Source organism: Gymnoscopelus microlampas, assembly GCF_963454915.1.
Source record: "Gymnoscopelus microlampas genome assembly, contig: SCAFFOLD_60, whole genome shotgun sequence".
Lineage (NCBI taxonomy): Eukaryota > Metazoa > Chordata > Actinopteri > Myctophiformes > Myctophidae > Gymnoscopelus > Gymnoscopelus microlampas.
The window spans coordinates 210,610-237,503 of NW_028155639.1; the positions used below are offsets into that span (position 1 = coordinate 210,610).

A 26,894-nucleotide genomic window follows, 5' to 3' on the forward strand; every position below is an offset into this window, starting at 1 on the left:
CGTTGGGTATGGAGACGGTGGAGTCTCGCATGCACCTGGGCTCCTCAGTGGGTGGAAGGGAAGCGCTGTCCTCTTCTCCACATGAAGCACTCCAGGGGATGATGATGGTTGGAATCAGAATCACCCAATACTAAAAAACCTGACCGCTGATCAATGAATGAATGGGCACACTGCAAAATCACCTGGCTGGTCAGTGATTTGCACACCTTGGTCTCACACTGCTCAAGTGGATTGCAAAAGATTGTCTCTGTGTCTTTGTAAACAACAGCACATGAAGAACCACCATGTTTTTCTGAACAGGAAAAGGAAGTTTTCTGCTTATATAGTAACAGGAAGTGATCACTAGTGGGCTGGTCATAAATGGCTCACAAGCTCACTGATTGGCCACTTGGGGAGGCAATCAACAGGTAGAGCCAGGTAGTTTTAACCTTTTGCAGAAACCTGTAAGGCACCTTGTTGTTTGTTTGGCAACGTTTTTTCCTTTCATGTATATAGCTTGTATTGCATTTTAAACAGACTTGTAGAGCAACATTTTAGGTATACTTGTATAACTTAAATGTATGTATTTCAAATGCACTTTTAATCGTTTTTAGCACTTTATAAGTCAACTAAAATTAACTTATTTAATCCCATGAATTATTATTAAATTCAGGCAGGGTCATTTCAAGCCTGGGTTACACCCTCCCCTCCTGAACTCATGTACGTCCCTGGACATGGTAACGGTTGAGTAGTTATTATTTGAGGGGACAGGACAGGGGAATTGTTCTCAGCCTCACTCAGAGCATCGGCCAAAACAGCGGTAAGCCCATGGAAGAATGATTTAACCACTGTGACCAAGGGATTTCCAAGACTGGCATAGTCAAGTCGCTTCGAAGGCTGACGACTTCTCTCTGATCTCCTGACAGAGGTTTGTTCCTCCGTCTCCTTTTCAGTTGCTGTCTCTGTTCCATCCAACTTGTCCATTCTTTTCTCCTCAGATTCTCCATTTCCAGTTCCATCGTTCTCCTCTTCACTCTCTGGCATGTCAGAGAACACTGGAAGCTGTTCATTCTGGATATCGACATCATCAGGTAAGTTTTCACTTTCCACAGGGCATTCTTTTTCAGGTAAGTTGCCGTTCTCTATGGAACATTCGGTATCAGGTAAGTCACTTTCATTTAGATTTAGTTCTTGTACTTGTTCAGTAGGAACAACTCTTTCAGTAGGTAAGTACTCAGTATCACCCTGATGGCTGGTAGGTTCGTTAAGCGTCAGGGGACTATCTGATGTACCATCAGACATATCAGGTGAGTTGTCAATTTCGGAATTCACTGGACTCTCGACGTGACATACGTCTGGGGGTTCAGCACGTTGTGTATCTTGCTCATTAGACATAGGTGGATCAGGCTGCACTGGACTCTCATGGACTATGGGGACCTGAGCATTTGAGGATTCTCGGAACCAGTAGACTGGAACGAGATCATCGTCCTCTTCTACTTCTTCCGAGGAGTGATCGGCATCTACAGCCGGATTTGCACGAGTTGCTGGTCTGCGCCTTGCAGGCTGTTGGACAGACTCATTGCTTTCCTCTGTAGGTAGGTATCCACATGGGAGAAGTAAGTCTCTATGCAGCGTCCTGAGAGGACCATCCTTGTTTTCAGGTTTGACTGTATAGACAGGGAGGGTACCTGCTCTGCTCACCACTACATGGATAGTTGATTCCCATTTGTCTGAAATCTTATGCTTCCCTCGGATGCGAACATTTCTGATTAGTACTCGGTCTCCAACTTCCAAGTCTGAGGCAGTTACACGCCTATCAAACCTTGTTTTGTTCTTGTGTGCTACCTTAGCAGCATTGTCCATGGCTATTTTGTAGCTTTCTTCAAGCCGTGACTTGAGGTTTTGCACATAGTCAGAGTGTGATGTAGGTCGACCTTCACGCACTGGCAGTCCGAATGCCAAATCAACCGGCAGGCGAGGCTGGCGTCCAAACATTAGCTCGTATGGAGTGAAACCTGTCACATCATTTCTGGTGCAATTGTAGGCGTGGACCAGGGGTTTTACAAAGTCACGCCAACGGGACTTATCTTGGTTCTGAAGAGTGCCTAGCATGTTTAGTAAGGTGCGATTAAATCGCTCAACAGGGTTACCCCTGGGGTGGTATGGGGTTGTCCTTACTTTGTGTATGCCAGCAACCTGACAGAGCTCTTTTATCATACGAGATTCAAAATCTGGTCCCTGGTCGCTATGTAGCTTTTCTGGCATTCCGTAAAGCACCATAAAGTTCTCCCACAGACACTTTGCAACTGTGCGGGCCTTTTGGTTAGCTGTAGGAATGGCAACTGCAAATTTGGTAAAGTGATCTGTGATCACTAGAATGTCTTTCGTTCCACTTTTGTCAGGTTCTAGAGAGAGGTAGTCCATACAGAGGAGCTCAAGAGGTCTTGTGGTGTTAATGTTAACTAGGGGTGCAGCTCTCTCAGGCTGTGCCTTCCTCCGTACACACCTGCCACAAGTCCTCACCTTCCTCTCCACATCCACAGCCATCCTCGGCCAGTAGAATCTGGTCCTTACTAGATCCATTGTACGGTCCACTCCCATGTGACCCATATGGTCGTGTAGACTGGTCAGAACTGTATCACGGAGCTCAGCTGGGAGTACCAGCTGGTAAGTCATCTTGGGACCTTCTTGGCGTCGCCTGTATAGGATGTTATCCAAGATCTCAAGGCGGTTTAGTTCTCTCAGAAGGAGTGGGAGGTCAGGGAGTTCACTTCGTAAGGTGGGGGGTGGTTTGTCACCATGTTCAATTTGGGCAATGACATGCCTTATGCACTGGTCAGCTCTCTGTTTGTCTATCAGGTCTTTTTCAGTTAGATGGGGGATTGCTGGCAATCCTCCAGACTGATCCTCTTGTTCATAGCTTTCGGGTACAGCATCAGCGGAGATGGCAAGACATTCAACTAAGGCGACACTATCAGCACTACTGGGGTCGTCAGGGTTGACACTGTAGATAAGTTGCCTCTCGCAGATTGCTTGCACTACTTCTTGGTCCACTGCATCGATGTTGTCTGGATCAGAAAGATGGCCTTGAGTAAACTGGAGAATGCGTTCTCTCTCTTTTTGAGATTTAGAATCATCTGCCAACTTCCCATGAGGTCTGCGGGACAGGCCGTCCGCATCACCGTTCTGCTTTCCAGGGCGGTAGAGGAGTTTGAACGAGAATGTAGATAGTGCTGCCAGCCATCTATAACTCGTCGCGTCCAGTTTTGCAGAGGTCAGTATATATGTCAGTGGGTTACTGTCGGTAATGGCAGTGAAGTGGTTGCCGTATAAGTAATCGCTGAACTTTTCAGTGACTGACCACTTTAGTGCCAGAAATTCTAATTTGTGCGCTGGGTAGCGACTCTCACTTCGTGACAACCCTCTGCTTGCATAGCTTATCACACGAAGCTGGCCTTCCTGCTCCTGATACAAGACCGCACCGAGTCCGGTGGTGCTGGCATCGGTGTGAAGTACGTAAGGCCTCTGGGGATCCGCAAAACCCAACACAGGGGCAGTGGTGAGATTGTGAATAACCAGCTCAAATGCTTGCTGGCAAGCAGGGGTCCATCGCTCTCCAAAGAGCTCTTTTGGGTTTCGGTACTGGTCTGATTTTTGTTTCACTTTGGCTTTCTTTTGAGAAGGGGGGTAGCCGGAAGTGAGGTCATGAAGTGGCTTCACTATACTGGAGTAGCCCTTCACAAATCTCCTATAGTATCCCGAGAACCCAAGGAATGACCTTAATTCTCTCAAGTTCTGGGGGACTGGCCAAGTCTTTAGAGCAGTGATCTTCTCTGGATCGGTTTCAACTCCGCCCCTGGACACCACATGGCCAAGGTAACGGACTGATGTCTGAAAGAAGACACACTTTTCCGGGGACAGTTTCAGACCATACTCTTTGAGGCGAGAGAGGACCTTCATCAGCCTCTCTTCGTGCTCTTCTAGGGTTTTCGAGAAGACAATCAAATCGTCAATGAAGACTAACACATCTTTCAAGTGCATATCTCCCATACACTTTTCCATTAATCTTTGAAATGTGCTCGGAGCATTCGTCACACCTTGGGGCATGCGGTTGAACTCCCAGAAGCCGAGGGGGCAAACAAAAGCAGTCTTTGGTTTATCCTTCTCCTCAACTTCTATCTGATAGAACCCTGATTTCAAATCGAGGACGGAAAACCACTGGGAACCGTTGAGTGCACAGAACGTATCCTCTAGTTTAGGGAGAGAATATGCGTCCTTAATGGTTTGAAGATTCAGACGTCGGTAATCAATGCACAACCGGACTTGGCCGTTCTTCTTTCTGACCACCACAATTGGTGAAGAGAATGGAGACTCTGACTCTTTGATAACTCCAGTGTCAAGAAGCTCTTGAATGTGTTTTCGAACCGCTTCGATATCTTGTGGGTGTATCGGTCGAGCGCGCTGCTTGAAAGGAGATTCATCTGAGAGCTTTATGTGGTGTCTCACTTTATCTGTCCGGCCAAAGTCCAGGTCATGTTGCGCAAACACATCAGGCATATTGATGAGCTGCTGAGTGATGCGTTCCTTCCATTCAGGGGGGATTGGGGATTCACCAAAGTTAAAGGCTAAGGTGGGATTTTGGGAAGGCTCTGCTGACTTGACGACACTGTGCTCTTTTAGCAAGATACTCTGGTAAGTACAGATCTCTGCTATTGTGCATTTTGCAGGAATAACAATATCGTGGTTGGACTCATTACAGATCACAACTGGTAGCTTGTAGGGCTGCCGTTGGGGTAGATCGACCAAGCCAGCTTTTACTAGCAAGCCACCAGGTAAGGAGGGTGAAGATGGATGTTCGATGACAACAGACTTCTCATTCTGTAACCCGTCCACTGGGGCAATTCCTTCAAGTACCACAGTTTCACCGGCTGGGATAACTTGGGTGCTTTTTCCTTGTAGTCTCACTGCACCACGAGGTACAGTGTTGTTTGTCTGTTGGTGTCTTACCTCAAGTATTTTGAGGACTGCTCTGTAGCCGTGTGGAATCGGCTGATGTGTCATTCCAGCTTTGGAGTAGATGTCATACAGCACGTCAAGGGTATTGGTGCCTATCAGCACGTAGGACTCCGTAATGAATTTAATGTCAGGGATGACCAGGGCAAGTGTAGTTATTTCAACTGGTGTCCCCACAAACTCTTTTGGGAAAGTTACAGCTAGTTCAATGTAACCTAAGTAGGGAACCGACTGCCCGGCCGCTCCCTCCACCTCTAAGAGATTGTATAGTGGCTTAATTTCTTGTTCTGAGAAATGCTGTTCGTAGAATGACTGGGGAACTGTCGTGACTTGTGATCCTGTGTCAAGCAGACAGTTAACATCTTCATCCTTTATCTTAATTAGGGCTGTACTCTTAGTACCAACCAACCCCTTTGGGAGTTTAAATGGATGGGTTTTATCTGACTGTTCTAAACTGGCACATACTTGAGCTTTGTTCTTGGCATTCACGTCTGGGGGACGTTGACTCTTCTCAGCCCCTGTTTGTCCCGCAACAGGAACTGTTAGTCGTTTAACTGCGAGCTGGAACCGTTTTGCGCCTCCCATGCACGCCGTTTCTCTTCCAATTTCTTTTTCTTTTCAGCCACTAAGGCAGGGTTTGCCGTTTCAGTGCACGACGGGGAAATGTGCCCGTCTTCTCCGCAATTAAAGCAGTACCAAGGTCTTGGTTTGCCTCTCTGCTTTTCTTTTGTCTGCTTCTGTGTGTCTGCATTTGCGTTGTCTTTGTCTGGTACTGGGCTCTGGGATTTCTTTTCAGCTCCCTTGTTATTAGGACCTTTGTTCTTTTTCTGAGTCATGAAAGTGGTTAATTGACTTTGCAGACTTGCCATCTGCTTCTTAAGATCCTCAATAGCATTGGGACTGACTTCTGGTTCCTCTTCTGACTGCGGCCAGGCACATGCACCCTGAGACTGCAGTTGGGCTCGCTGCTTTGTGGCACCAAAGTGTTTTTTCATGCGACTAGCTTTCTGCTGCTGTCTATCCTCTTCAGTGCGCACCATTAGCAGGAGTTCTGAGAATGAAGGTGGGCTGCGTCTCTTTTGGTCGAGTTGCAGAGTAGAAAGCAGAACAAAATCGAAACACCCCCTACAGAACTGCTTAAGGAGATGGTTGTCTACTTCTTCTGGTGAAATGCCACCTCTTTTCACTACAAGGTTAAGAGCTGCCTGTAGCCGATGGAGGTAAGTAGAGGACTTTTCAACAGGATCTTGGTAAGTGTTCAAGAATTGAGCGAAAAGCTCATCACCCTCTTCGACAGTGCCAAAAGCTGAGTCGAGCAGCTGCAGGTAGGTTAAAGGTGGTGAATCAGGCCGTAGCCCTCTAACTACATCAGCCGCGGGTGAAAGCAAGCTCTCCAGAATCTTTCTGGATATCTGAAGAGGGGAAATGCTAAGATCGTTCAGTAGCAGCTCGACATGTGAGCGCCAAGTGTCGTAATCGGTTTCATTGTTAGGTCTGGGAGTCTTGCCGGAAAAGGAACGGAGCCTTGCTGGAGACTGCAAGTGTGAGCTTAAATCTTCCCTTCTCACAATATGCTCGACCACGACCTTCTGTATTTCTGGGGGGTTCATGTCGCTTACTGAAAGTGAGGGGGCTCTTCTCTCACTAGTAATCGGGACTGAGTCAGTGACATTTGGGCCAATTTTTCTCTGAGGGGCATCTGAGAATGAAATGGGGGGCTGTTCAGTGGGGGAAAGAGGCTGTGGAGTGACAACAGTGGTCTCAACATGCACGGGTGAGGCCTCTTCGGTCACAGGGGTCGCAGCTCCAATATCTTTGCTAATCTGGGACATCATTTCTTTTAGCACCTCCTCAAACTCGTTGCCGCTTAGCTTGGCTAAGGTTTTAAGCTCAGTTAAGTAAGTTTTGGTAATGTCACTGCCCATTTCAGTAGTGTACACACTGCTTAGTGTATTGACAGTATAAACAATACTGTGTTCACCCTGCAATGTACGATTTCTGTATGGCAAAATTGCCTTTAGGACTTCTACAGCTTCGCTGTTTGAGTATTCAACGATCAGGTTTTGGTAAAATTGGGACGAATTGTCATCAACATAAAGGGATCTTTCAATAGTGCCGTACTTTTTAAGAAAATCAATGACTTCGTCATTCTGTTCTGTTACTCGGGTTTCCCCACTAACAATGACTGCATTTGGGATTTTAACACCAGACCTTTGTACAAAATCCATATTGGAAGTAATTTCAGTATTGATATGCAAATTACTGGCTCCTGGCTAGCTCGCCAATTTCTGTAACCCCTAGTTACGGAACTAGAGAGAAAACAGGTAGGTAGTAGTCAATAGTGTTTATGTCAATATCTGGGCTAATATCAGAAAACTCTAGTGTTTTTAAGAGCCAGTGTTGCATATCAATAATGACACAGACAATCAATGAATTGAATTGTGGTGGCCACTTATTATTACACACAACAGAAATGTACAACAGCTGCAGCATATGGAAAATAATAAACAGAAAGAAAAGCCGGCAAAAATATAGAAAACCCTCTGTTCCCAAAGTTTAGGTTTTTGTTCTCGTTGGGGCCCTTTATCTGAATCCTGACAGTGTACTTCTGACTGGTCCTACCACACAATCCGTGAGGGAGGGGAATCACCATCAGTGTCCAGACTCGTAGGTTGGTTAGCTCGCCACCCAGTATGAACTGGGAATCTAGATCTGGGGATCGTTGACGTTGGGTATGGAGACGGTGGAGTCTCGCATGCACCTGGGCTCCTCAGTGGGTGGAAGGGAAGCGCTGTCCTCTTCTCCACATGAAGCACTCCAGGGGATGATGATGGTTGGAATCAGAATCACCCAATACTAAAAAACCTGACCGCTGATCAATGAATGAATGGGCACACTGCAAAATCACCTGGCTGGTCAGTGATTTGCACACCTTGGTCTCACACTGCTCAAGTGGATTGCAAAAGATTGTCTCTGTGTCTTTGTAAACAACAGCACATGAAGAACCACCATGTTTTTCTGAACAGGAAAAGGAAGTTTTCTGCTTATATAGTAACAGGAAGTGATCACTAGTGGGCTGGTCATAAATGGCTCACAAGCTCACTGATTGGCCACTTGGGGAGGCAATCAACAGGTAGAGCCAGGTAGTTTTAACCTTTTGCAGAAACCTGTAAGGCACCTTGTTGTTTGTTTGGCAACGTTTTTTCCTTTCATGTATATAGCTTGTATTGCATTTTAAACAGACTTGTAGAGCAACATTTTAGGTATACTTGTATAACTTAAATGTATGTATTTCAAATGCACTTTTAATCGTTTTTAGCACTTTATAAGTCAACTAAAATTAACTTATTTAATCCCATGAATTATTATTAAATTCAGGCAGGGTCATTTCAAGCCTGGGTTACAATTTACATAAAATGATTTAGTTTAATGATTTGGTAATAGTTTTGTAACTATAAACTATTACATTAACAGATTAAATATTCAATACACTACGCCTGCTGTCACTTTCCTATACTAAATTGTCCTGGTACTTTTCCAATTACTTCCTTTCCAGTTGCAGAGACAATCTCCAATATTCAAGACCATATTATATGCAAGGTCCCTGTCAAGGTGTACCCCTTCTATGAGTCCCTGGGCACTGCCCTGTATGGCAAAGACAGACCAACATGGAAGATGCCTGAACCTTTCACAGAGAATGTCCACCCCCCTGTCTGGAAATTCCTCCTCATGAAGAAACAGCTAAACGCCATCAACCAACAAATGTGCCCTTACTTCTGCAATGTGGATTTAGAAAACCCTGAGGCAAAGCTCAGCCCTCTGCCAAGTCTATTGAAGCAAAAGGGTCTGACGGCAAGACAGGTGGATGAGTGGGCAAACAATGCTTTGGAGGCCTTCAGAAAGCTCTTGAGCCAATACATTGCTTTTGACTTTACAGTGACTATCCCTGCTTGGAAGATGATGGAGAAAGATATCCGTTCAGTAGTGAAAGAAGACGCAGTGCTGGTGTTGGATGCACCAAAAGGGATGCTGACTGTGGCAGGGCGGGCAGAAGATGTGGATCGGATTCAAGGTCCTGTAGAGGATATCATTCTCAATGCTGTGCGACAGATAGAGAGGCAGCGAGACACTGTATCAGAGGCAATGGACATGTGCCCGGCCTACTACTATATCCTACAGCAGGAGGGGCTGCTAAAGGCGGTGTCAGATATTTCTCAGGAGTTGCACCTGTCCTATCAAGATCCCACCAAGACACTGACCATTTCGGGCCTTGAAGCAGAGGTCTCTAAAGTGAAGTGTTGGATCTTGGAGAGAAAGCTCAGAATGTGTAAGAAACCCCTGGATGATGTGGACCCATGTCTCCTAGACTTCCTCAAGTCAGTTGATGCCATGGAAATGTCGCAGGACTTATTCACATCTCAGGGAATCAGTGCCATTTACAGCACAGATAAAAGCAGGGTTCTGAGAATGCTCTGGTCGATGCGGAGCGGAAGATGAGGAATGCATTTTCAATGCAGTCTCTGCTTGTGCAGGATGAGAAGGTAGTAAGGATGCCTGAGTGGATGAAGTTGAATACACAGCTGATGGAAACCTACAACACCTCAAAGACGAAAACGGTGCTTATAAATCTCAACCCAGAGAGAAGAGGCACAATAACAGTGTCCGGCTTCCTCAACCCGGTCAAAGAGGTCGCCGGCAGCTTGGAGAAATTTATTGTAAATTACTCACAAGTTGAAGAAACCATCCGCGTCAAGTCCAATGCTGTGGTCCAGTTCATTCTGAAGAGGAAAAAAACAGAATGGACCAGTTTTGCTACGACAAATGAAGTGAGAGTCCATTTTGATCCCAGCCGGCCAAGAATCAAACTTTCTGGTGCGCGTCTCCATGTCCAGAAATCCAAGGCCTCCCTACAAAGTTTGGTGGCAGCTCTCTGCACTGATGCACACACAGTGGACAAGCCTGGGGCTAAGAAGTACTTCCTGTCTCAAGAGAAAAAGTTCCTTACGTATATCGTTGACTGCGTGGTGGTGCTTCAGCAGGACAAGGAAGAGGAGTATGATGAAGATGAAGACGGCTATGAGGAAGAAGGCGGGGTGGGAGGATCGATCTACTGTGAAGTTAAGACGGCCTCGGGAGTCCTGGTCTCGGTCTCGAGGACTGATATCTGTAGCTTCAGGGTGGATGCTGTAGTCAATGCTGCCAACGAGGAATTGAAGCACATCAGAGGTGTAGCTCTGGCGCTGCTCAAGGCCGCTGGGCCACAACTCCAGAAACTCTGCGATGACTACATTGCCACGAATGGACGTCTGCGACCTGGGGATGCCATTGTGACAGATTCAGGCAACCTGCCATGCAAGTATGTTGTTCATGCTGTCGGCCCTCGGTTCTCTGATTCAGACAGGAAGACGGCAGTGTCACGGCTAAACCTGGCCATTCAGGAGAGCCTGAGGCAGGCGGAGGTGAACAACTGCTCTACTATTGCCGTGCCGGTAGTGAGTTCTGGGGTGTTCGGCTTCCCTCTTGAGCTTTGTGCTGAAACCATTGCTCAGGCTGTACGGGAATACTGCAATACTGAGAAAGCTCCCGGTTTGCTGACTGAGATCCACCTGACGGACAATAATGACCAGGCTGTGAGGGCTCTTGCCAAGGCTGTTAACAAGAAGTTCATAGACCTCCAGCCAAAGATGACTCTACCACGACAGGGAGGCAGCAGACATGCTGGATATTCAAGGTATAAATAAAGTGAATTAATTTACAATCATTTGGATAGTCTTGTGTAGAAGACATGTATACTACCAGGTTGTTTCTTTGCTTTGGTCTTGAACAAAGTTTAGAGGCTGCAAAAAAAAAATTAAAGGCTGAACCATGTATCCTCAAAATAATACTATATTAATGGTGGGGAAAATTAATAAATGTTTATTTCTTTTATGTTTAACAGTTCTTTCATTCATATGTTTATTTATTTTAATCGTATGTTACAAAAAAAATCCAAATAAATGCTATGCTACTACAGTTCTGCAGCACATTTAATCTCCAATTTTCTTGTTATTTTTCAATTTCTTCTCCCAGTGCGCATCAGGGACGAGGACAGTGGGGAGCCAGAGGACAATCAGGGTCCAGGAATCTGACAGCCAGCGGACACTGGGGCAGGGGGAGAGGACAAGGAGGATCTGGAGGGAAAGAGGGCCAACAGGGACCCAGAGGAGCTCCTAGCCCCAGAGGACACCTTCGGTCTGGTGGGGAAGACAGAGGGTAAGGGAAAAGGCTTGTCCTATACTTAGTGTTATAATTGCGCTACTGCTATGAGTAATATGCATGGTAATAAATACAGTAGTAGTATTAGATTAACTAGTAAGTACTTGTCTCGTTTCCTGGCAGCATCCCCTCTACACCAAATTTGCTCTGAAATTAGGACTGGTCGCTCTCATTTGAAAGAGCAAGCAGAGATTCAATCCCTCTGTCTCCCCGAACCCATGTAGCCTGTTGTGTTCTGTTGTGTTCTGTTCTGTTTGTTCATTTGTCCTTCAGTGACCTTTGACTCATTCAGTTTCTTTGTTTGTCCCTCAGTTACTTTGTTTAACCTTCAGTTACCTTATAGTGAGACCTGTTGCTTTTTGACCATTATTATTTTGAGTTAAGAGTTATTCTGTATATCTTTGTATATTTCATTAATTGTTGTATTAATCTGTTCACTCGCCTTGTAGGGGTGTTTGGTCCTTTTATTTGGTTTAACCACTTTGTTATTTGTTTCTGTTTATTCATTAGTTAGGTAAGTAAGTTTAGCAATTGTATATTTTTCTTTGTTTAGGTTAGGGGGTAATTTTATTTATTAGGTAGAAGTTTTTGCAAGTGTAAACCGGCACCCTGAAGCTTCTGCATTTTACAAAAAAAAGACAAAGAGTTTGAAATCTCTGCATAAAAAAAGGAAAATAAAATCAATTCATTTTTGAAAGCGACTTTGTCCTCCATTATTATGTCACCTCCCCTACCCTAGACAGGGGGTCGTAACATCGCTTGACTCGCTTCTTTTGGGCTGGTTGTGGGCTGGTTTTCCAAGACCTGGTTGCTTGTTTTTCCTCATAGATTCTGGCAACACTGGCACTGATGATAACTGGACGGCAGCCGTGGTAGAATCAAAATCAAAATGAACTCGTCACACACAGACCCAGAGAGGCCGCTGTCCATCGTGGATGAGTCGTGGGAGATGGTGGACCCCAACCCCGACCTCCGAGCCATGCTCCTGACATTCAATAAGCAATTCTTCTGGGGGAAACTCTGTGGGGTCGAGGTCAAATGGGACTCGAGCATGACAAAGTAAGGGTTTCAAACTTGTTCATGACATGGACCCCCATATTTACTTGAATGAGACCATGGACCCCCATTTCAAAGTGTCTGATGAGACCCTGATATGATCATGAAATATATGATGTGTTTTGGATTGTCTAAATGTCATATTTGTGCATGAGAAAAATATTCATGATACCCTAACCCTAACCAGGACCAAGAACTGGTGTCTTTGATTAATCCATCATGGTTAAAATGGAGTTTGAAGTTATAATGGGATTGTATAGGAAGGGGGCGTGTCTGATAAAATGAATATCAAATATCTAAATACTGAATCAAGCAACAGCAGTTGATAAAATGTCCCTTTAAGAGTAAATTGATCATTTTCACATTTATTTGTACTAGATGGAATGCTTCATTACCTATGCAGCAGGAGCAAAACGCAGGAGGCGCATTATGCCAAGGTAAATGTGTTTCATGCTTACTTTTGGTGCTCAAACACTTGAATTTCCACATGGGAATCAAAAGAGGAATCTAAGTCTCTGTCTATCTCATCTCTCTATATGCTATCTATGTATGTAGGTGGTGGAGTCAGCTGCTGAGGCGGAAGCCATTTTTAAGGAATTCCATGCCAGTAGTATCGGTGGTCACTGTGGTGTGGAGAAAACACAGCACGCAGTGATCCACCGATACTACTGGCCTGGTATGGAGGGGGACATCCGCAAATGGGTAAGTTGTAAGGGTCAAGGGTCATCCAAATGTGTATATATCATTTATACATGCAGGCCTATTTATGCAGGGCCTACTTAGGAAAACAATGACAAATTGAAGCATTAATTAAATTCACACACTCGTGTGATTGTATATCCCCTTCACTTACTGTTTGTGCTTGACTAAAGGCCTGTGATATAAATTAATGTGCATATCATTTGACTTAAGATAAGGAGTGTCCTGGATGCCAAAGAAAGCAGGGTTGCTTGAAAGACAAAACCCAGTATGAGCCCATAACAGTGAGTGTTTTGCAACTGAATATCCCATGCATCTAAATGTGCAAAGATAGGCTACCAGCAATCATACAGATGTCTAATTGGTTTCTTTTTTTAGGGGGTAATTTTATTTATTAGGTAGAAGTTTTTGCAAATGTAAACCGGCACCCTGAAGCTTCTGCATTTTACAAAAAAAAGACAAAGAGTTTGAAATCTCTGCATAAAAAAAGGAAAATCAAATCAATTCATTTTTGAAAGCGACTTTGTCCTCCATTATTATGTCACCTCCCCTACCCTAGACAAGGGGTCGTAACATCGCTTGACTCGCTTCTTTTGGGCTGGTTGTGGGCTGGTTTTCCAAGACCTGGTTGCTTGTTTTTCCTCATAGATTCTGGCAACACTGGCAAAATGGAACCCACCAGCAGCAGTGTCCCTGCTGTGACCCACTCGTCACACACAGACCCAGAGAGGCCGCTGACCATCGTGGATGAGTCGTGGGAGATGGTGGACCCCAACCCCGACCTCCGAGCCATGCTCCAAACATATAATAAGAAATTCTTCTGGGGGAAACTCTGTGGGGTCGAGGTCAAATGGGACTCGAGCATGACAACGTAAGGGTTTCAAACTTGTTCATGACATGGACCCCCATATTTACTTGAATGAGACCATGGACCCCCATTTCAAAGTGTCTGATGAGACCCTGATATGATCATGAAATATATGATGTGTTTTGGATTGTCTAAATGTCATATTTGTGCATGAGAAAAATATTCATGATACCCTAACCCTAACCCTAACCAGGACCAAGAACTGGTGTGCTCTTCTCCACCCTCCCCAACTGTCACCCAGTCCCTCCAGCCCTCTTCTTGGCCGCCCTGCACAGCCATCATTCAGCCCCTCTGGGCCTCCTCCTGCCATCCACCACCCACCACCATCCTCGGGCCCCTCCACTGGCTCCCCACCTGCAAGAGGGAGATCATCAGAGGACCAGATCACTGGTAAATCCCATTCACTAATGTGACATGAAGAATAATAATGCCATGTACAATTTTGATTGACTGAAATGTTCTGAATTTCCACTTCTCCAAGCTATATGGAAGGGGCAAATGGGCCAAATTATGTGGGCCAAATTTGGCCCATTTAAGCTCCTCACCCTAGACCTCCAGAGCCTGGCACCAGGGGAGACATTGACGAGTGAAGTAAGTCTTGTTTTGTGAGCAAGTGTTCTCATTGATATTAAAGTGATGTTTTATTATATTTTTTTGGTTTGTAGACAGTCAATGCGTACCTCCTTTGGGTGGCCCAAAAGGCCACAATGAGGGTGGCCGTTTTGGCAGTGGACCAGGTCAACAGGATTTGGGACGGTGGGACGAGGGGGGTTAAGAAAGTAAGGATAATAGTTACTTTTAAAAGTGTTGGTTACAGTCGCACCATGTTAACAAAGTAAAATATCACTTCACTTGCAGATTGATGTCCTGGAATGGGACATAATAATGGGGGCAGTATGCAAAAGCGGGCACTACACACTTGTAGTAAGTTAACTTTAATCAATGCAAATTATGCAACTATATTTACATCTAAGCTTTTGAAGTATTAAAGTATTCTATCTGCCGAAGGTTATGTATCCACATGAGCACAAATGCATATTTGTGGACCCTCTGATTGCCACCCCACAACAAGTGGAACATTGCCGTAACAGTACAAGGCAAGTAAATCATAGATTTATTGTGCTTCATTGCAAGTATGTTCAATGGCTTCTGATACACAAGTAACCAACGGTTTTGTTCTTTCTTCAGAGCTTATATGCGGAGGATGAGGGGCACAATCTCGCACTGGACCTGTGAGACTGTCCCTCATCCCCGCCAAACGGATACAACATCATGTGGGGTGTTGGTGTGCAAAGTGAGATTATATAGCCTAGAATATCTATCCTAGTAACAATTTAATACATTCTAAAAAAACACTGCTAACACTAACCTGTATTTTAAGATCGCGGAGATGCTGATGTGTGCCACATCTGGGGTGGAGCAGGGCCTGCCAGGCATTGACCTGGTACGCCAAGACATTGCACGGCAGCTTTTGGAGGAGTCTGGTAAGCTTCAATCAAATGTTTATCAGCCTCACCAAGACCAAAAAATTAGACTTCACTGAACTCAAAAATATGTTTTCATAGATGACCTGACACATCTGTGTCGCTTCTGTGGGGAGGTGAGCGCTGGGACAGGGAGGTCCGCATCCGTGGATAATTGGGTACGAAACCTTTAAAGTTTTTTTACATGGAGAGCACATTCTTTCTGTTACTTACTAACTAACTAACGAAATAAATGAATAACATTGTTTCCATCTTCTTTCAGATTGAATGCTCATCATGTGCATTGTGGTTCCACTGGGTGTGTGTAGGCAGGCCTGACACCAGTGAGGAGTACTTGTGCCCAGCCTGCACATAACCCAGTGGAATCACAATGCACATGGATCTCCACATGGGTGTGGCAGGATGGATCATCACTTTTTTTTTTTTTTTTTTTAACTCATTGAGTGCCAGAATTTTTAATTTTTTTTTAAACGCTTGACAATTCTGGCACCCAATTTTACTACCTATGAGTATGTAAAAGAACAGAAACGAATAAACAAAAAATATTTAAAAATGATGTTGTCCCAGTGCCAGAGTTTTTTTCACAAAAAACAAAAAGTGCTTAGGAAGCGAGATACAGCCTTTTTCAGTTCTAAGTTAAACAAGGAGTGGATGGAGCTGCACACCTTCAGATGATGATATCTTGGGTTCTGAACATGTTTAAAAAAAAAAAAAAAAAAAAAAACATTTTTATGCTAATTTTTCAAAAACACGTCAAACACGTTAATGGCACGTTGAGCCATAGCGCTAAAAACACGTGAAACACGTTAATGGCACTCAGTGAGTTAAGAGGCATTTTTTACACTTCATTGTTACAGTGAAGATGGACAGGAAAGACATGCAGCAAAGGTCGTCGGGTTGGAACCCGCAACGTGCGGTCAGGCTGCATTAGAGCCAATGTTCTGCGCCTGGACTGCTAGGCCAGCTGGGAACTCTTTATGAATTTGTTTTGGAATCCTGTATGAGCATAGTTGTTGTTTTTTGCCCCAAAAAAGATGACCTGTCTTGCTGCTCTTGACCTAGTCTGGATGCAGACTTCTGCAAAGGTTAAATAGCAATTTAGATGGCATGCTATTTAGACAGATGCTTATCTTTCTGCATTTGATGCATGTTTACCTTGCTTATTGTACTCTGGATAAGAGTCTGCTAAATGCCTAAATTCAGTTCAACCTACCAAAGCCAATTATGGGGCATTTCTACATTGCCAACCAATGTCACCTGCTCCATCAGCATGCACAGGAAAGGATACAAACCCATACAAAGGACCAGAGTGCAATGTACTATTATAACTGTCCTAAGCTCAGTGGCCTTGTGGTTACAGTGTCCACCCTGAGACTTTGAAGTTGAGGTTTGATCCCCGGTCGGGTCCTACCAAAGACTTTTAGAAAGGTACCCTGCCTCCCTGGTTAGAACTCAGCATCAAGGGTTGGATTGGGGTAAATCTCTGTGGCATACTAGAGACAGATCCAGTGGGTGTGCATCACGCTAAGGAAACAGGAGATGAGCTCCTGCCCTATACGGCTCGTCAAGGCCTACTTAACTGTCCTGAGGTGATCGGGAGCAATCTGAAATCATACAATTTGCCAGTTTGTGCCCTTTTGTGACTAGTTGTTACACTAGAAGAGACGATAAAGCCAAGAATGTGCCTTGTACGCAGGGACAGATTCTAGCTAGTGCACAGGGGCCCTGGAGCCAAGGGGGCCCTGGCACTGCCACCTGAAACTCTGCTTTTCGATTAGTCAGTCATCTACTTGAGAACATGATTCCCATGTTGACTTCCAACTTCCAGGGAGGTTTCAAATGACATTACACATTTCTAATTGTGTAAAATAAAACACACACTTATTTTGAAAGCCTCCCAGTTGTAGGAGGAAATCTTCTATTGAAGCCATGTGACGCTTCATTTAAGCAAAACAGACTTGGTTTAAACGCAAGAATTAAGCAAAACCTCATATTTATTTAATATTTGGTGGGGGACCGTGTGGATTTTGTGCACAGGGCCCATTTCCACTGTAAGCCATCCATGCTTGTACGTCAAGCACGCTAAGGAAACAGGAGATAGGCTCCTGCCCTCTGGGCCTCAGGGCTCGGCAAGGCCTATACTTAACTGTCCTGAGGTGATCAGGAGCAATCAGACAATTTGCCAGTTTGTGCCCGTTTGGGACTATTTGTTACACTAGAAGAGACGATGAAGCCACGAATTTCACTCTTGTGTATCATGTATGAGATGTGACAAATACATTTTTTACAAGACTTTTAAATCATGTGGTTGGCTGATTTACTATGCCTCTTTCTTTGCTCTTTGTGTAAATGGTATGGGGGTGTTTCTCCTTGAGGGTGCCATATTGTACAGATTGAGAGAGATTTTAGGCCTGTTAGAAATCAGTGTGGTGACTCAGGTCTCAAGTTAATCTAGTGACCATGTGCGTTTTAATGGCTGGTTTTATAGTCTAGGATTTGTTTATGATTACAAGTCAGAGTGGGTAGACTGGTGCACAAGAGTAGGCTATGCCCCATACTGATGGATTTCTGCTGACATTGGTAGGAGTTCGAATCCCATGGGAGGCTAACATTTATTTATTTGTGACGCTTTAAATGGCCTGAATAGTTATGTAGGCTACATGACGCATGTTTAATCCTGTAAAGGACTGGCCCAATAGGCGGCTGGAAACAGCACAGAGTCAGGTGTAAATTGCAACCAAAGTGCTTTTATTCATCCCAAGTGTACAGGTTAAGGGCATCAGCAGCAGAATGTGGCATGGTGGTCGGCAGCTCCACCATGTCCTTGTCCTACAACTAAAACTGAGTATGTTTGTTTCTGGCAGCCTTTTATACTCAGCTGAGCCAATCAGTGCGAGTCAATCAGTGTGGGTTCAACCATGTTGCAGGTTACTCCAAACATGCGACAAATCTAACCCACACATTCCATTAAAACATCTGAATCAATAATCCTGGCAAAACATCTAACTTAAGTACCCTATGGCAAAACAAACATTATCACATTATTAGCAGCTTCCAATATACAACGCAAAACCCCCCTCTCTCTTCTACTGTGGTCCAGTCCACCCATATATGGTGCTCGGGCACCCTGGGGACTCTTTTGCCCGAACACCCTGGAACAGACAGACATAAGCAGTATTAAAATCACAATCCAACATCACATATATATTGTCAAATTATATTGCACTAAAACATATTGCACATTCCTCTTATGATCAAATATCCTACTGTCAAATATACTGTGCAAAGGAGTAAAGTGCAAATTAGTGTCAATTATCAGTAACGGAGGACCTCTTCGTTACAAATCCAATGGTGAAATGTTGCATTTTTAAAATGTATTGTTAGACTTTCACAAGAAGAAGTGGTTGTCTTCTAATGAACTGTTGATGTATATCATGTGTCATATTTACTATTTCTAAGTAGCCTCTAACATAATGAATAATAGAGGATGATGATGATGATGATGGTAATGATAGATTTGAGAAACAAAGCTGTAGTAAACAGCCGTGTTAGAAAGCAGTACAATGACATCAGTGTGGTGAGTGAGGTCTCAAGTTAATCTAGTGACGTTGTTTACTCTATAACTTCTTTACGGTGCCCATTTGTTGTGGGAAGAATGGCGCACCGGAGTAAGCGCCTGTCTGGTGTAATTATGCTGATATTGGGAAGAGTTCGAATCCCAGGAGGGAATGAACATATATTTATTTATTTATTCATTAATTGATGCGTTTATTTGCACGCTTTGAATTGGCTGAATAGTGATTGTACCGTACACATGTTGACTCCGACTCCAATGGCAAATAGTTGCATTTATTAAACGTGTACATCTATTGTTAGAGAGACTGACACAGGAAGTAGTTGTCTTCCTGTTTCTCAACAACAACAAAACCAACGGAGTGCCGTCCACAACGCAACGTGAGTGTTCGTCTGCCTGACGTATCTTCATCCAAACAAGAATCAGATCGGTATGTTTTGACATTGTGATATGAAAACAAAAAACAACAGGCATTGACGAGGACAGCTACGTGTTCTTTCACCGTGGACAACATCTGCTGTTACTAGGACAACAGTAGACGCGGTCTCATTTTAATCTGGTCTCGTCTTAATCTTTGTCACCTGAACCGATGACGCTATAGCGCTGCTCCTACACTACCCCCGTCAGCAACAAGTGGACATGGAGTAAATGTACTTAGTTACTTTCCGCTTAGTTACTTTCACGTGCATATAAATGAGCCATGCGGTCTTATAAGAATGAAAACAAACGCCTCGCTGTTAGCCATGGATCACATGACGGTCGTCTGTTACGATGGTCATGGATGAACTTCAGCCTGGTGTTGTAGGCCTACATCTACATAAACGTTAATATTTCTAATATAAAGTGCTGACCCAATGGCCACAATTATGTATGGGCCTGCATAAGTACACCTATCTTCTTCCTATTGTTCAATTAATAAAAATCATTTTAATCGGATTGGTGGCTATTGTCTTCGAATTGTCTCCATTGGCTTTCAATTACGCGACCCTATCGGTTGGGAGGAGTATTGCACTCTGATAAATTATAACTCTATGAGAAAATGGCCGCCGATCGGATTAAAATGCTTTTTATTGAACAATACGGAAGATACATGTACTTATACCCACTCGAAGTGAATTGTAACATCCATGGCCATGAGTTAAGCACTTTATATTTGAAATCTGAACGTTTATGTAGATGTACGGGTTGTAAATAGAGAAAGTACAAACACCCGGTTGAATTCAGCCAGGACGGTAGTGACGACGCTCGCTCGTCAACGGGGCATTATTTGCGACCTGTCAATATTTTCATGAAAATTAAGGCAAAAATAAGAATTAAATAACATAATAAACCCGCAAAAGACCCGCAAATTGCGCAAAAAAAGTAAGATTTTAACCGATAATAACCGAAAAAGATCGCGCGCGCACATGGCACTCATGCACGCGCGCGCACATGGCACTCACGCGTGCGCGCGCGTGCATGAGTGCCCACCCACAAATCCCCATGCCCAGCTGCTGCCAGCTTTCTGGCTACGCCACTGCTTGTACCAGACTATTTCTGCATTAGTGGTATTGATACTTTTACTCAAGTAAAACATTTGAGTACTTCTTCCAACACTCATAGCCCTCACTGACAGGCTCTTGACTCTTGTCTAGTCTGATTTCTTGCTGTAAACACAATTCTTAGCATTAGGAGGGCAACAGCTAATTGAATTAATAGATTAAAAAACAATAATCAATTTAATAGAATAGTCAATTAATAATTCATCAATATTTTTCATCATTATAGGCATTCATTATAGTTTCAGAAAATGTTGAACCATTTCAAAAATTGTGAAAATAGCCGATCTACAAGCTCACAAAGTGTGGCATTGTGAGCTTGTAGATCGGCTATTTTCTCTAGTTGTGTACGACAAGGTGTAAAATAACGCTGAGGTGGTAAATCAATTCATAGATAATTTGATATACATGTAAAAACAACTTCATTCTCAATTAATCAAAGAAGTTATTGATACTGTATGTTAGAGTGCTCAATGTGGCCCATAGTCGCTTGTTACGGCCAGCCGTATTTGTATTTATTATAATATATTTGTATTTGGTTTATTTTGGTATAATAGTGAAGTTTTGGAATATTGTGGTATTATTTGTGGCCTGTGTTATATTGTTGCTTTTCTGTATCCTTATAGCTTTTCTGTATCCTTATAAGGTGGAGACTGGTGTGAATGCTGTGCGACTGGGTGTGGCGCTGATTGCTGGTGTGAGTGTGAAGTGGCTGATTGCATTCAGGTTGTCCAGATTGACATGTCCAGCCTCTGGCCCTGTTCTCCTGCTCCCATTCGTTGTCCCTTTGTCTCCGCCCTAGCCAGGGTTGGCTGTTCTCTGAAGCTCACCTACAAAAGCTCATTCTGTGGGGCTCGTCCGTTCCAAATTATAAGATAATAATAGCGATCCAAATTATACCATAATTTGGGGACTCTGTATCGGTTTAAAATTTACCCCTGAAACTTCCAAACTTTTTGAGTATTCCTTCGGTTTAATTTGTTCGTTTGACAGGTTGCATGGGTTCGGTTCGGTTCGGTTCGGTTCGGTGTGGTTCAGTCTGGTGAGTAGTCAAGCTTTGCTCCATTTGAATTTGGCAGATCAGATAGTGTTCGATTTTGTGTAATGTAGATAGGGTTGCGTATTCTCCTTAACTTCTCCCACTTCTGAACATTTTGATAGCTACACTAAAGCAGAGTTAATATTCATTGGTAAAATGTCTGTCTCAACAGGTGCCAATAAGGCCTAATTAAGGTTGTGTGTAGAACGATTGCTTACTAATAAGGGGATCCTGGAGTTGTCAATTGCTGAGCCAGCGGTGAGTACAGAGTACATGTGACAAGGGTGAAATGAGGGGTTCTTAAAACTTTTGTAATTTGTTTTTATTGGTGCTTAATGTGTATAATTGCCTCATTTAACCCCACCATCTTATTATTTTTGTACCAATTATTATTACGCACTGTATTGTTTATAATTGTTTTCCCCATGATCCCCTGGTCACATGTATTGAGAGACATTGAGTGGCAGAGCGGCAGTCACGCGGTCACGCCCAAGGCCACGGTCATGGCCAATGTCCCCAGACAGACTGTCACCACGGACAAATGAAAGAAGAGGGAGGTGTGGTTTGGCAGGTACAAAAGCGGAGGCGGGACCGTTTGAAAGAGAGAACAGAGCACCCAAGTGACAGAGGCGTCAGTGAGGAGAAGGACAGCAGAGGGGAAGGTTGTGCCGAGACACGGAGTAGAGGAGTGCATAGATGAAGTAGACATACCAGCCACCTAGGAGTTTGGAAGCCGAGGTGTGCCTACATTCAAAGGAGAAACCAAGAGGAGAAAGCAATCGAACCGAAGGGGAGGAAGAGGCGAGTGAGACCAGACCATATGAGAGACGAGTGAGACCAGACCATATAAGGAGCGCTGAGACTGGAAAGTGGCGATAACGTTGCATACGCAACCAACTCAGCGCCAGGTGTAAAAACCTGGCTGGCGAGTGAGTATTCGAACAAGCAACGTTGAATCCCTGTATAACCACTGCCTGAGACAACGCAAATGTATCGTGTAAATGCACAGTGAACTGGTCTAGATCTCTATAATTGCAGGCGGAGAGAAAGAAGAGAGAAGACGAAGACGACTGGCCTCAAACCCTTTCCCATCTTACCCCCATATATGGACAGCATTACCCCTGAACAAACCGTGTTGAGTATCTTGAAGCACTTTATTGGCACAGCACTTTACTTGAAAAGTATTTGTTGCACAGAAACCCCCCATGCTAAGGAACCCTTGTGATTAAGCCCCGCGTAATTTGCACAACTTTATAATTTATTTTATAGTTGTTGTGTAGATTAATTGTGTTTTGTATGTTTATATAGGTTTTATTAGTATAGTGTTTATTTGATTGTTTTTAAGGCACAGAAGCCAATGTATTAGGGACCCAATAAATATGACTTACCTTTTTTGATACACTGTATTCGTGTCCAGTTTCTTAAAGGGATATTCTCATGCCAGTGTTGTATTCTCAAAACCAAAAGTATTGAAACTTACCAGTTAACCTCGAACCTGTGAAAGCCTGAAGAAGAAGTTAAAGTGTATTCAAAGGGGACTTCCCTCTATAACAAAAGTGGCGTAGTCGACAAACAATTAGTTCAGATAGGACTCACAGTAATTACGCACCCAGCACTTTATTGTGCATTTATATTTTATTGTTGTGAGTTTTATTCTGGATTATTTATTAAAGGAGAAGAGTGCAATAGTACAAACAAATTGCAAGTCAAATGTGATACAATTTCGGCCCTGTTCACATATTTGGCGTTGGCGTCAGGACTGGTTGAGAACAAACACATGAGAATACCCTTAAGAGAAACTGTACTGTTTTGTTGTTTTTGTTGCTTTTTGTTTTTTGCTTTACGGATTCAGAATGATGATGATGGCGGTGTATCCCGGTGCCCCATGGTTACCCACCTTTGGTGGAACAGAAGGCGAGAGTAAATATAGGGAATGGAAAGACCAGATTAGAGGATTATTAAGTACCCAGGAACTACCAGAAATCAGGAAAGTTGCTATTATAATTAAAACGCTAACCAACGAAGCTAAACGGCAGATTAGTGTGGTTGAGGAGGGCGAACGCGACACAGTGGCAAAAGTTTTTAAATACTTAGATGCTTTATATAAAGAAACTGTCTCTGTCGCAGAAATGCGCTCACTATTCTATCGGTGCGCACAGCGCGCAGGAGAGAATGTACAAACTTACACCCTGAGACTTAGAGAGCTGTTTTGTGGGCTGCGGCAGCACGACCCAAGCACCGCTCCCTCCGAAGCCATTCTTCGTGATCAGTTTGTTATGGGTTTAGCTGAGGGCCCCCTGGGCCAAGCCTTAAAAATATATGCTCGACGACACCCAGATGAAGATTTTGCTGCTTTACGCGAAGAAGCCTACCTGTTAGCTGCTGAACATGGAACTACTGAAATAACGTGCCACGCTGTTAATCCTATTTCTGTCCCCTACCCTTCTCAGGACCCTGCTTGGAGAGAAAAATTAAAACAGGAAATCATGGACGACGTAAAAACTCAAATGCAAGGATTCACGCAGGAACTCATGAAGGAAATCAGACCGCTCCTCCGCACTGGCACCAATGACGCACGAGCGCGCACTCCACCGCCACCTGAGCGACGGTATACGGCCTCTCAGCGCTACGAATGGGATGAAGGAGGTAGGCCGATATGTAGCCAGTGTAGACAGGCGGGTCATATAGCGAGATTCTGTAGATCCGACCGAAGTCAGTTAAACTAGTACGCCCTGTCGCCGAGGTCCGGGGGGCAGAGGTGCAACGTTCACAAAAAAAGTTAAGGGCCAATGAAGTGTTTGTGGGGGAATGTCCGACAATTGGGATAACAATGGGGGGAGTCCAAATGAGGGGTTTATTAGATACGGGGTCTCAAGTCACATTGATGCAGCAGAGTTTGTTTAACGAAAAGTTCTCGCAAGATAAAATGGAAAATGGGCCTCTGGTGTTTAGCCTACGGGCAGCAAACGGCCTTGATCTACCCTATTCTGGCTATGCCATATTCGATTTAGAATTAGAAGGACTGAAAATACCGGGAAGAGGAATCGTAATTGTAAAAGATGAACATTGTATTGAGCCGCTGATCATTGGGATGAACGTAGTCCACGCAGTGTGGCATGCATTATTTAAACTCTCTGGGAGGTCTGTGTTTCCATGCCAACAGGAGAGGACACCATGGAAAAAAGCATTCGCCGCCTGTAGGAGAGTGGAGGCAGTGACCCACGAAGACGGAGCATTGGGCTATGTGTGGCCTGTCGGCCGACGGAGAATCCGAGTCCCCGCCCGCAGTGAGTTAGTAGTATGGGGCCGTGCCTGGAAAGGTCCAAATGGAGCCGAATACGAGGCCCTGATGGAGGCCATGCCGGAAGGAACTGATCTGGGAGTGGCCCGAGCGTTGGTCACCGTGCGTAATGGCCGAGTCCCCGTGCGCATCTGCAACCCCCACGCGTATAGCGTGACCGTGGGCAGACATCAAAAGTTAGGGAAGCTATATCCAGTGGAGGAGGCCGACGTCCGTGGACGACGAGACCTGAACCTGTCCCTAGGAACCGACGGAGCCGTGGAAGTGTCCCTGGTGAGCATCGAAGACGAGGGACCCGTGAAGACCTTACCTGAGGAGATGGAGGCGTTGACCCGGCGAGATGACCTACCTGACCAGCAGAGAGAAGAGCTGCATGCGATGATGTGTAAATGGAAGAAGGTGTTTGCAGTCCATAATGAAGATTTTGGGCAGACGGACGTGGTGCAACACCAAATACCAACTGGAGACGCGGCACCCATCCGCGAGAGGCACCGACCGCTGCCGCCCTCCATGTATAGAGAAATGAAGACCTTATTGAGTGACATGCTGGACAAGGGAGTGATAAAAGAGAGTTGCAGTCCCTGGGCAGCGCCCATTGTCCTGGTGAAGAAGAAAGATGGCAGCTGGCGTTTCTGTGTCGACTACCGTAAACTGAATGCCGTGACGCACAAAGATGCCTTCCCTTTACCTCGGATTGAAGAGACTTTAACAAGCCTGACCAAGGCTCAGTGGTTCTCCACACTCGACCTGGCCAGCGGTTATTGGCAGGTGGGTATGGACCCTCGGGATCGAGAAAAGACAGCGTTTACCACCCCTTTCGGACTGTTCGAGTTCCAACGTATGCCGTTCGGTTTATGTAACGCCCCCGCGACCTTCCAAAGATTAATGCAGCGATGCTTGAGTGGCCAGGTGACAGAGTCATTATTAGTGTACCTCGATGACATTATTGTATATTCACCTGACTTTTCCTCTCACATGCAGCACCTTGACCAGGTTTTCGAGCGGCTGTGGAGACACGGATTGAAACTGCGCCTCGATAAATGCAAGCTTCTCCAACCGGAGGTAAAGTTCTTGGGCCACGTTGTAGACAAAGAGGGAGTGCGCCCGGACCCTGAAAAGTTGGCTGCGGTAAGAGACTGGACCCCACCCTCGACTGTCCGCGAGGTCCGCGCTTTTCTAGGTCTGGCTGGTTATTATCGCCGCTTCGTGTCCTCATTTGCTGCCATAGCTAGGCCGTTAAATAGTTTGTTGATCGGAGTCCCGAATGATGTGAAGTCCCATCAGTGTAAAATAGAGTGGTCCCCTGAATGCCAAAACTCGTTTGATGCTCTTAAAACTGCCCTTACGCAGGCTCCAATACTGGCTTATGCAGATTATGACCGACCGTTTGTAGTGTATACTGATGCGAGTGGCCGCGGGCTCGGCGCCGTTCTGGCACAGGTCCAAGATGGCCAGGAGCGAGTAATCGCCTACGCCAGCCGAAGTCTACACCCTACCGAACAAAATGATGCAAATTATAGCTCCTTTAAATTAGAACTCTTGGCACTTAAATGGGCAGTGACCGAAAAATTTAAAGATTACTTAACTGGCGCTCATTTTACGATTTATACAGATAACAATCCTGTTGCGCATCTTCAAACAGCTCGACTAGGCGCGGTGGAACAGCGCTGGGCAGCCCAGCTAGCATCATTCACCTATGATATAAAGTACCGACCTGGAAAAAGCAATGCGAACGCAGATGCCCTGTCTAGGTTCCCTGTTCAACCTGTAGGAGTGGCCGTAGTGGAGTTGGCACCGGTGGAGAGAGAGGACGGGTGGGCTGGAGCTGAGTGGCGGGGAACACAGGATCGAGATCCGGACATCCAGATGGTGAAGAGTTGCGTAGAGCGGAGGAAACTGCCTACCCTTATGGAGAAGAGGAGTTGGTCACGGGAAGCCAGGCAAATGTTACGACAGTGGGACCGGTTGCGCATCAGAGACAATGTGTTGTATAGGCAAGTGATTGATCAGCATACACAAGAATGTTACTTACAGCTTGTTTGTCCAGGGGCGCGACGAGAGGAGGTGTGGAAAGGACTCCATGAGGCC

At 44.8% G+C, this 26,894-nt stretch overlaps 1 protein-coding gene across 1 annotated transcript in view; it reads left to right on the plus strand.

Moving 5' to 3' along the window:
• Nucleotides 1-7,726: 7,726 nt before the first annotated feature.
• Nucleotides 7,727-26,894, plus strand: part of LOC311041338 (protein mono-ADP-ribosyltransferase PARP14-like) — a gene marked incomplete at both ends in the record, with an annotated part of 43,577 nt that continues 24,409 nt past the window's right edge. Inside the window, 4 exons of the mRNA XM_084086247.1 lie at nucleotides 7,727-7,825; nucleotides 8,593-9,339; nucleotides 9,450-10,723; nucleotides 11,062-11,244. Coding sequence (XP_083942373.1) covers nucleotides 7,727-7,825; nucleotides 8,593-9,339; nucleotides 9,450-10,723; nucleotides 11,062-11,244 — 2,303 coding nt within the window. The remainder of the gene's footprint in view (nucleotides 7,826-8,592; nucleotides 9,340-9,449; nucleotides 10,724-11,061; nucleotides 11,245-26,894) is intronic.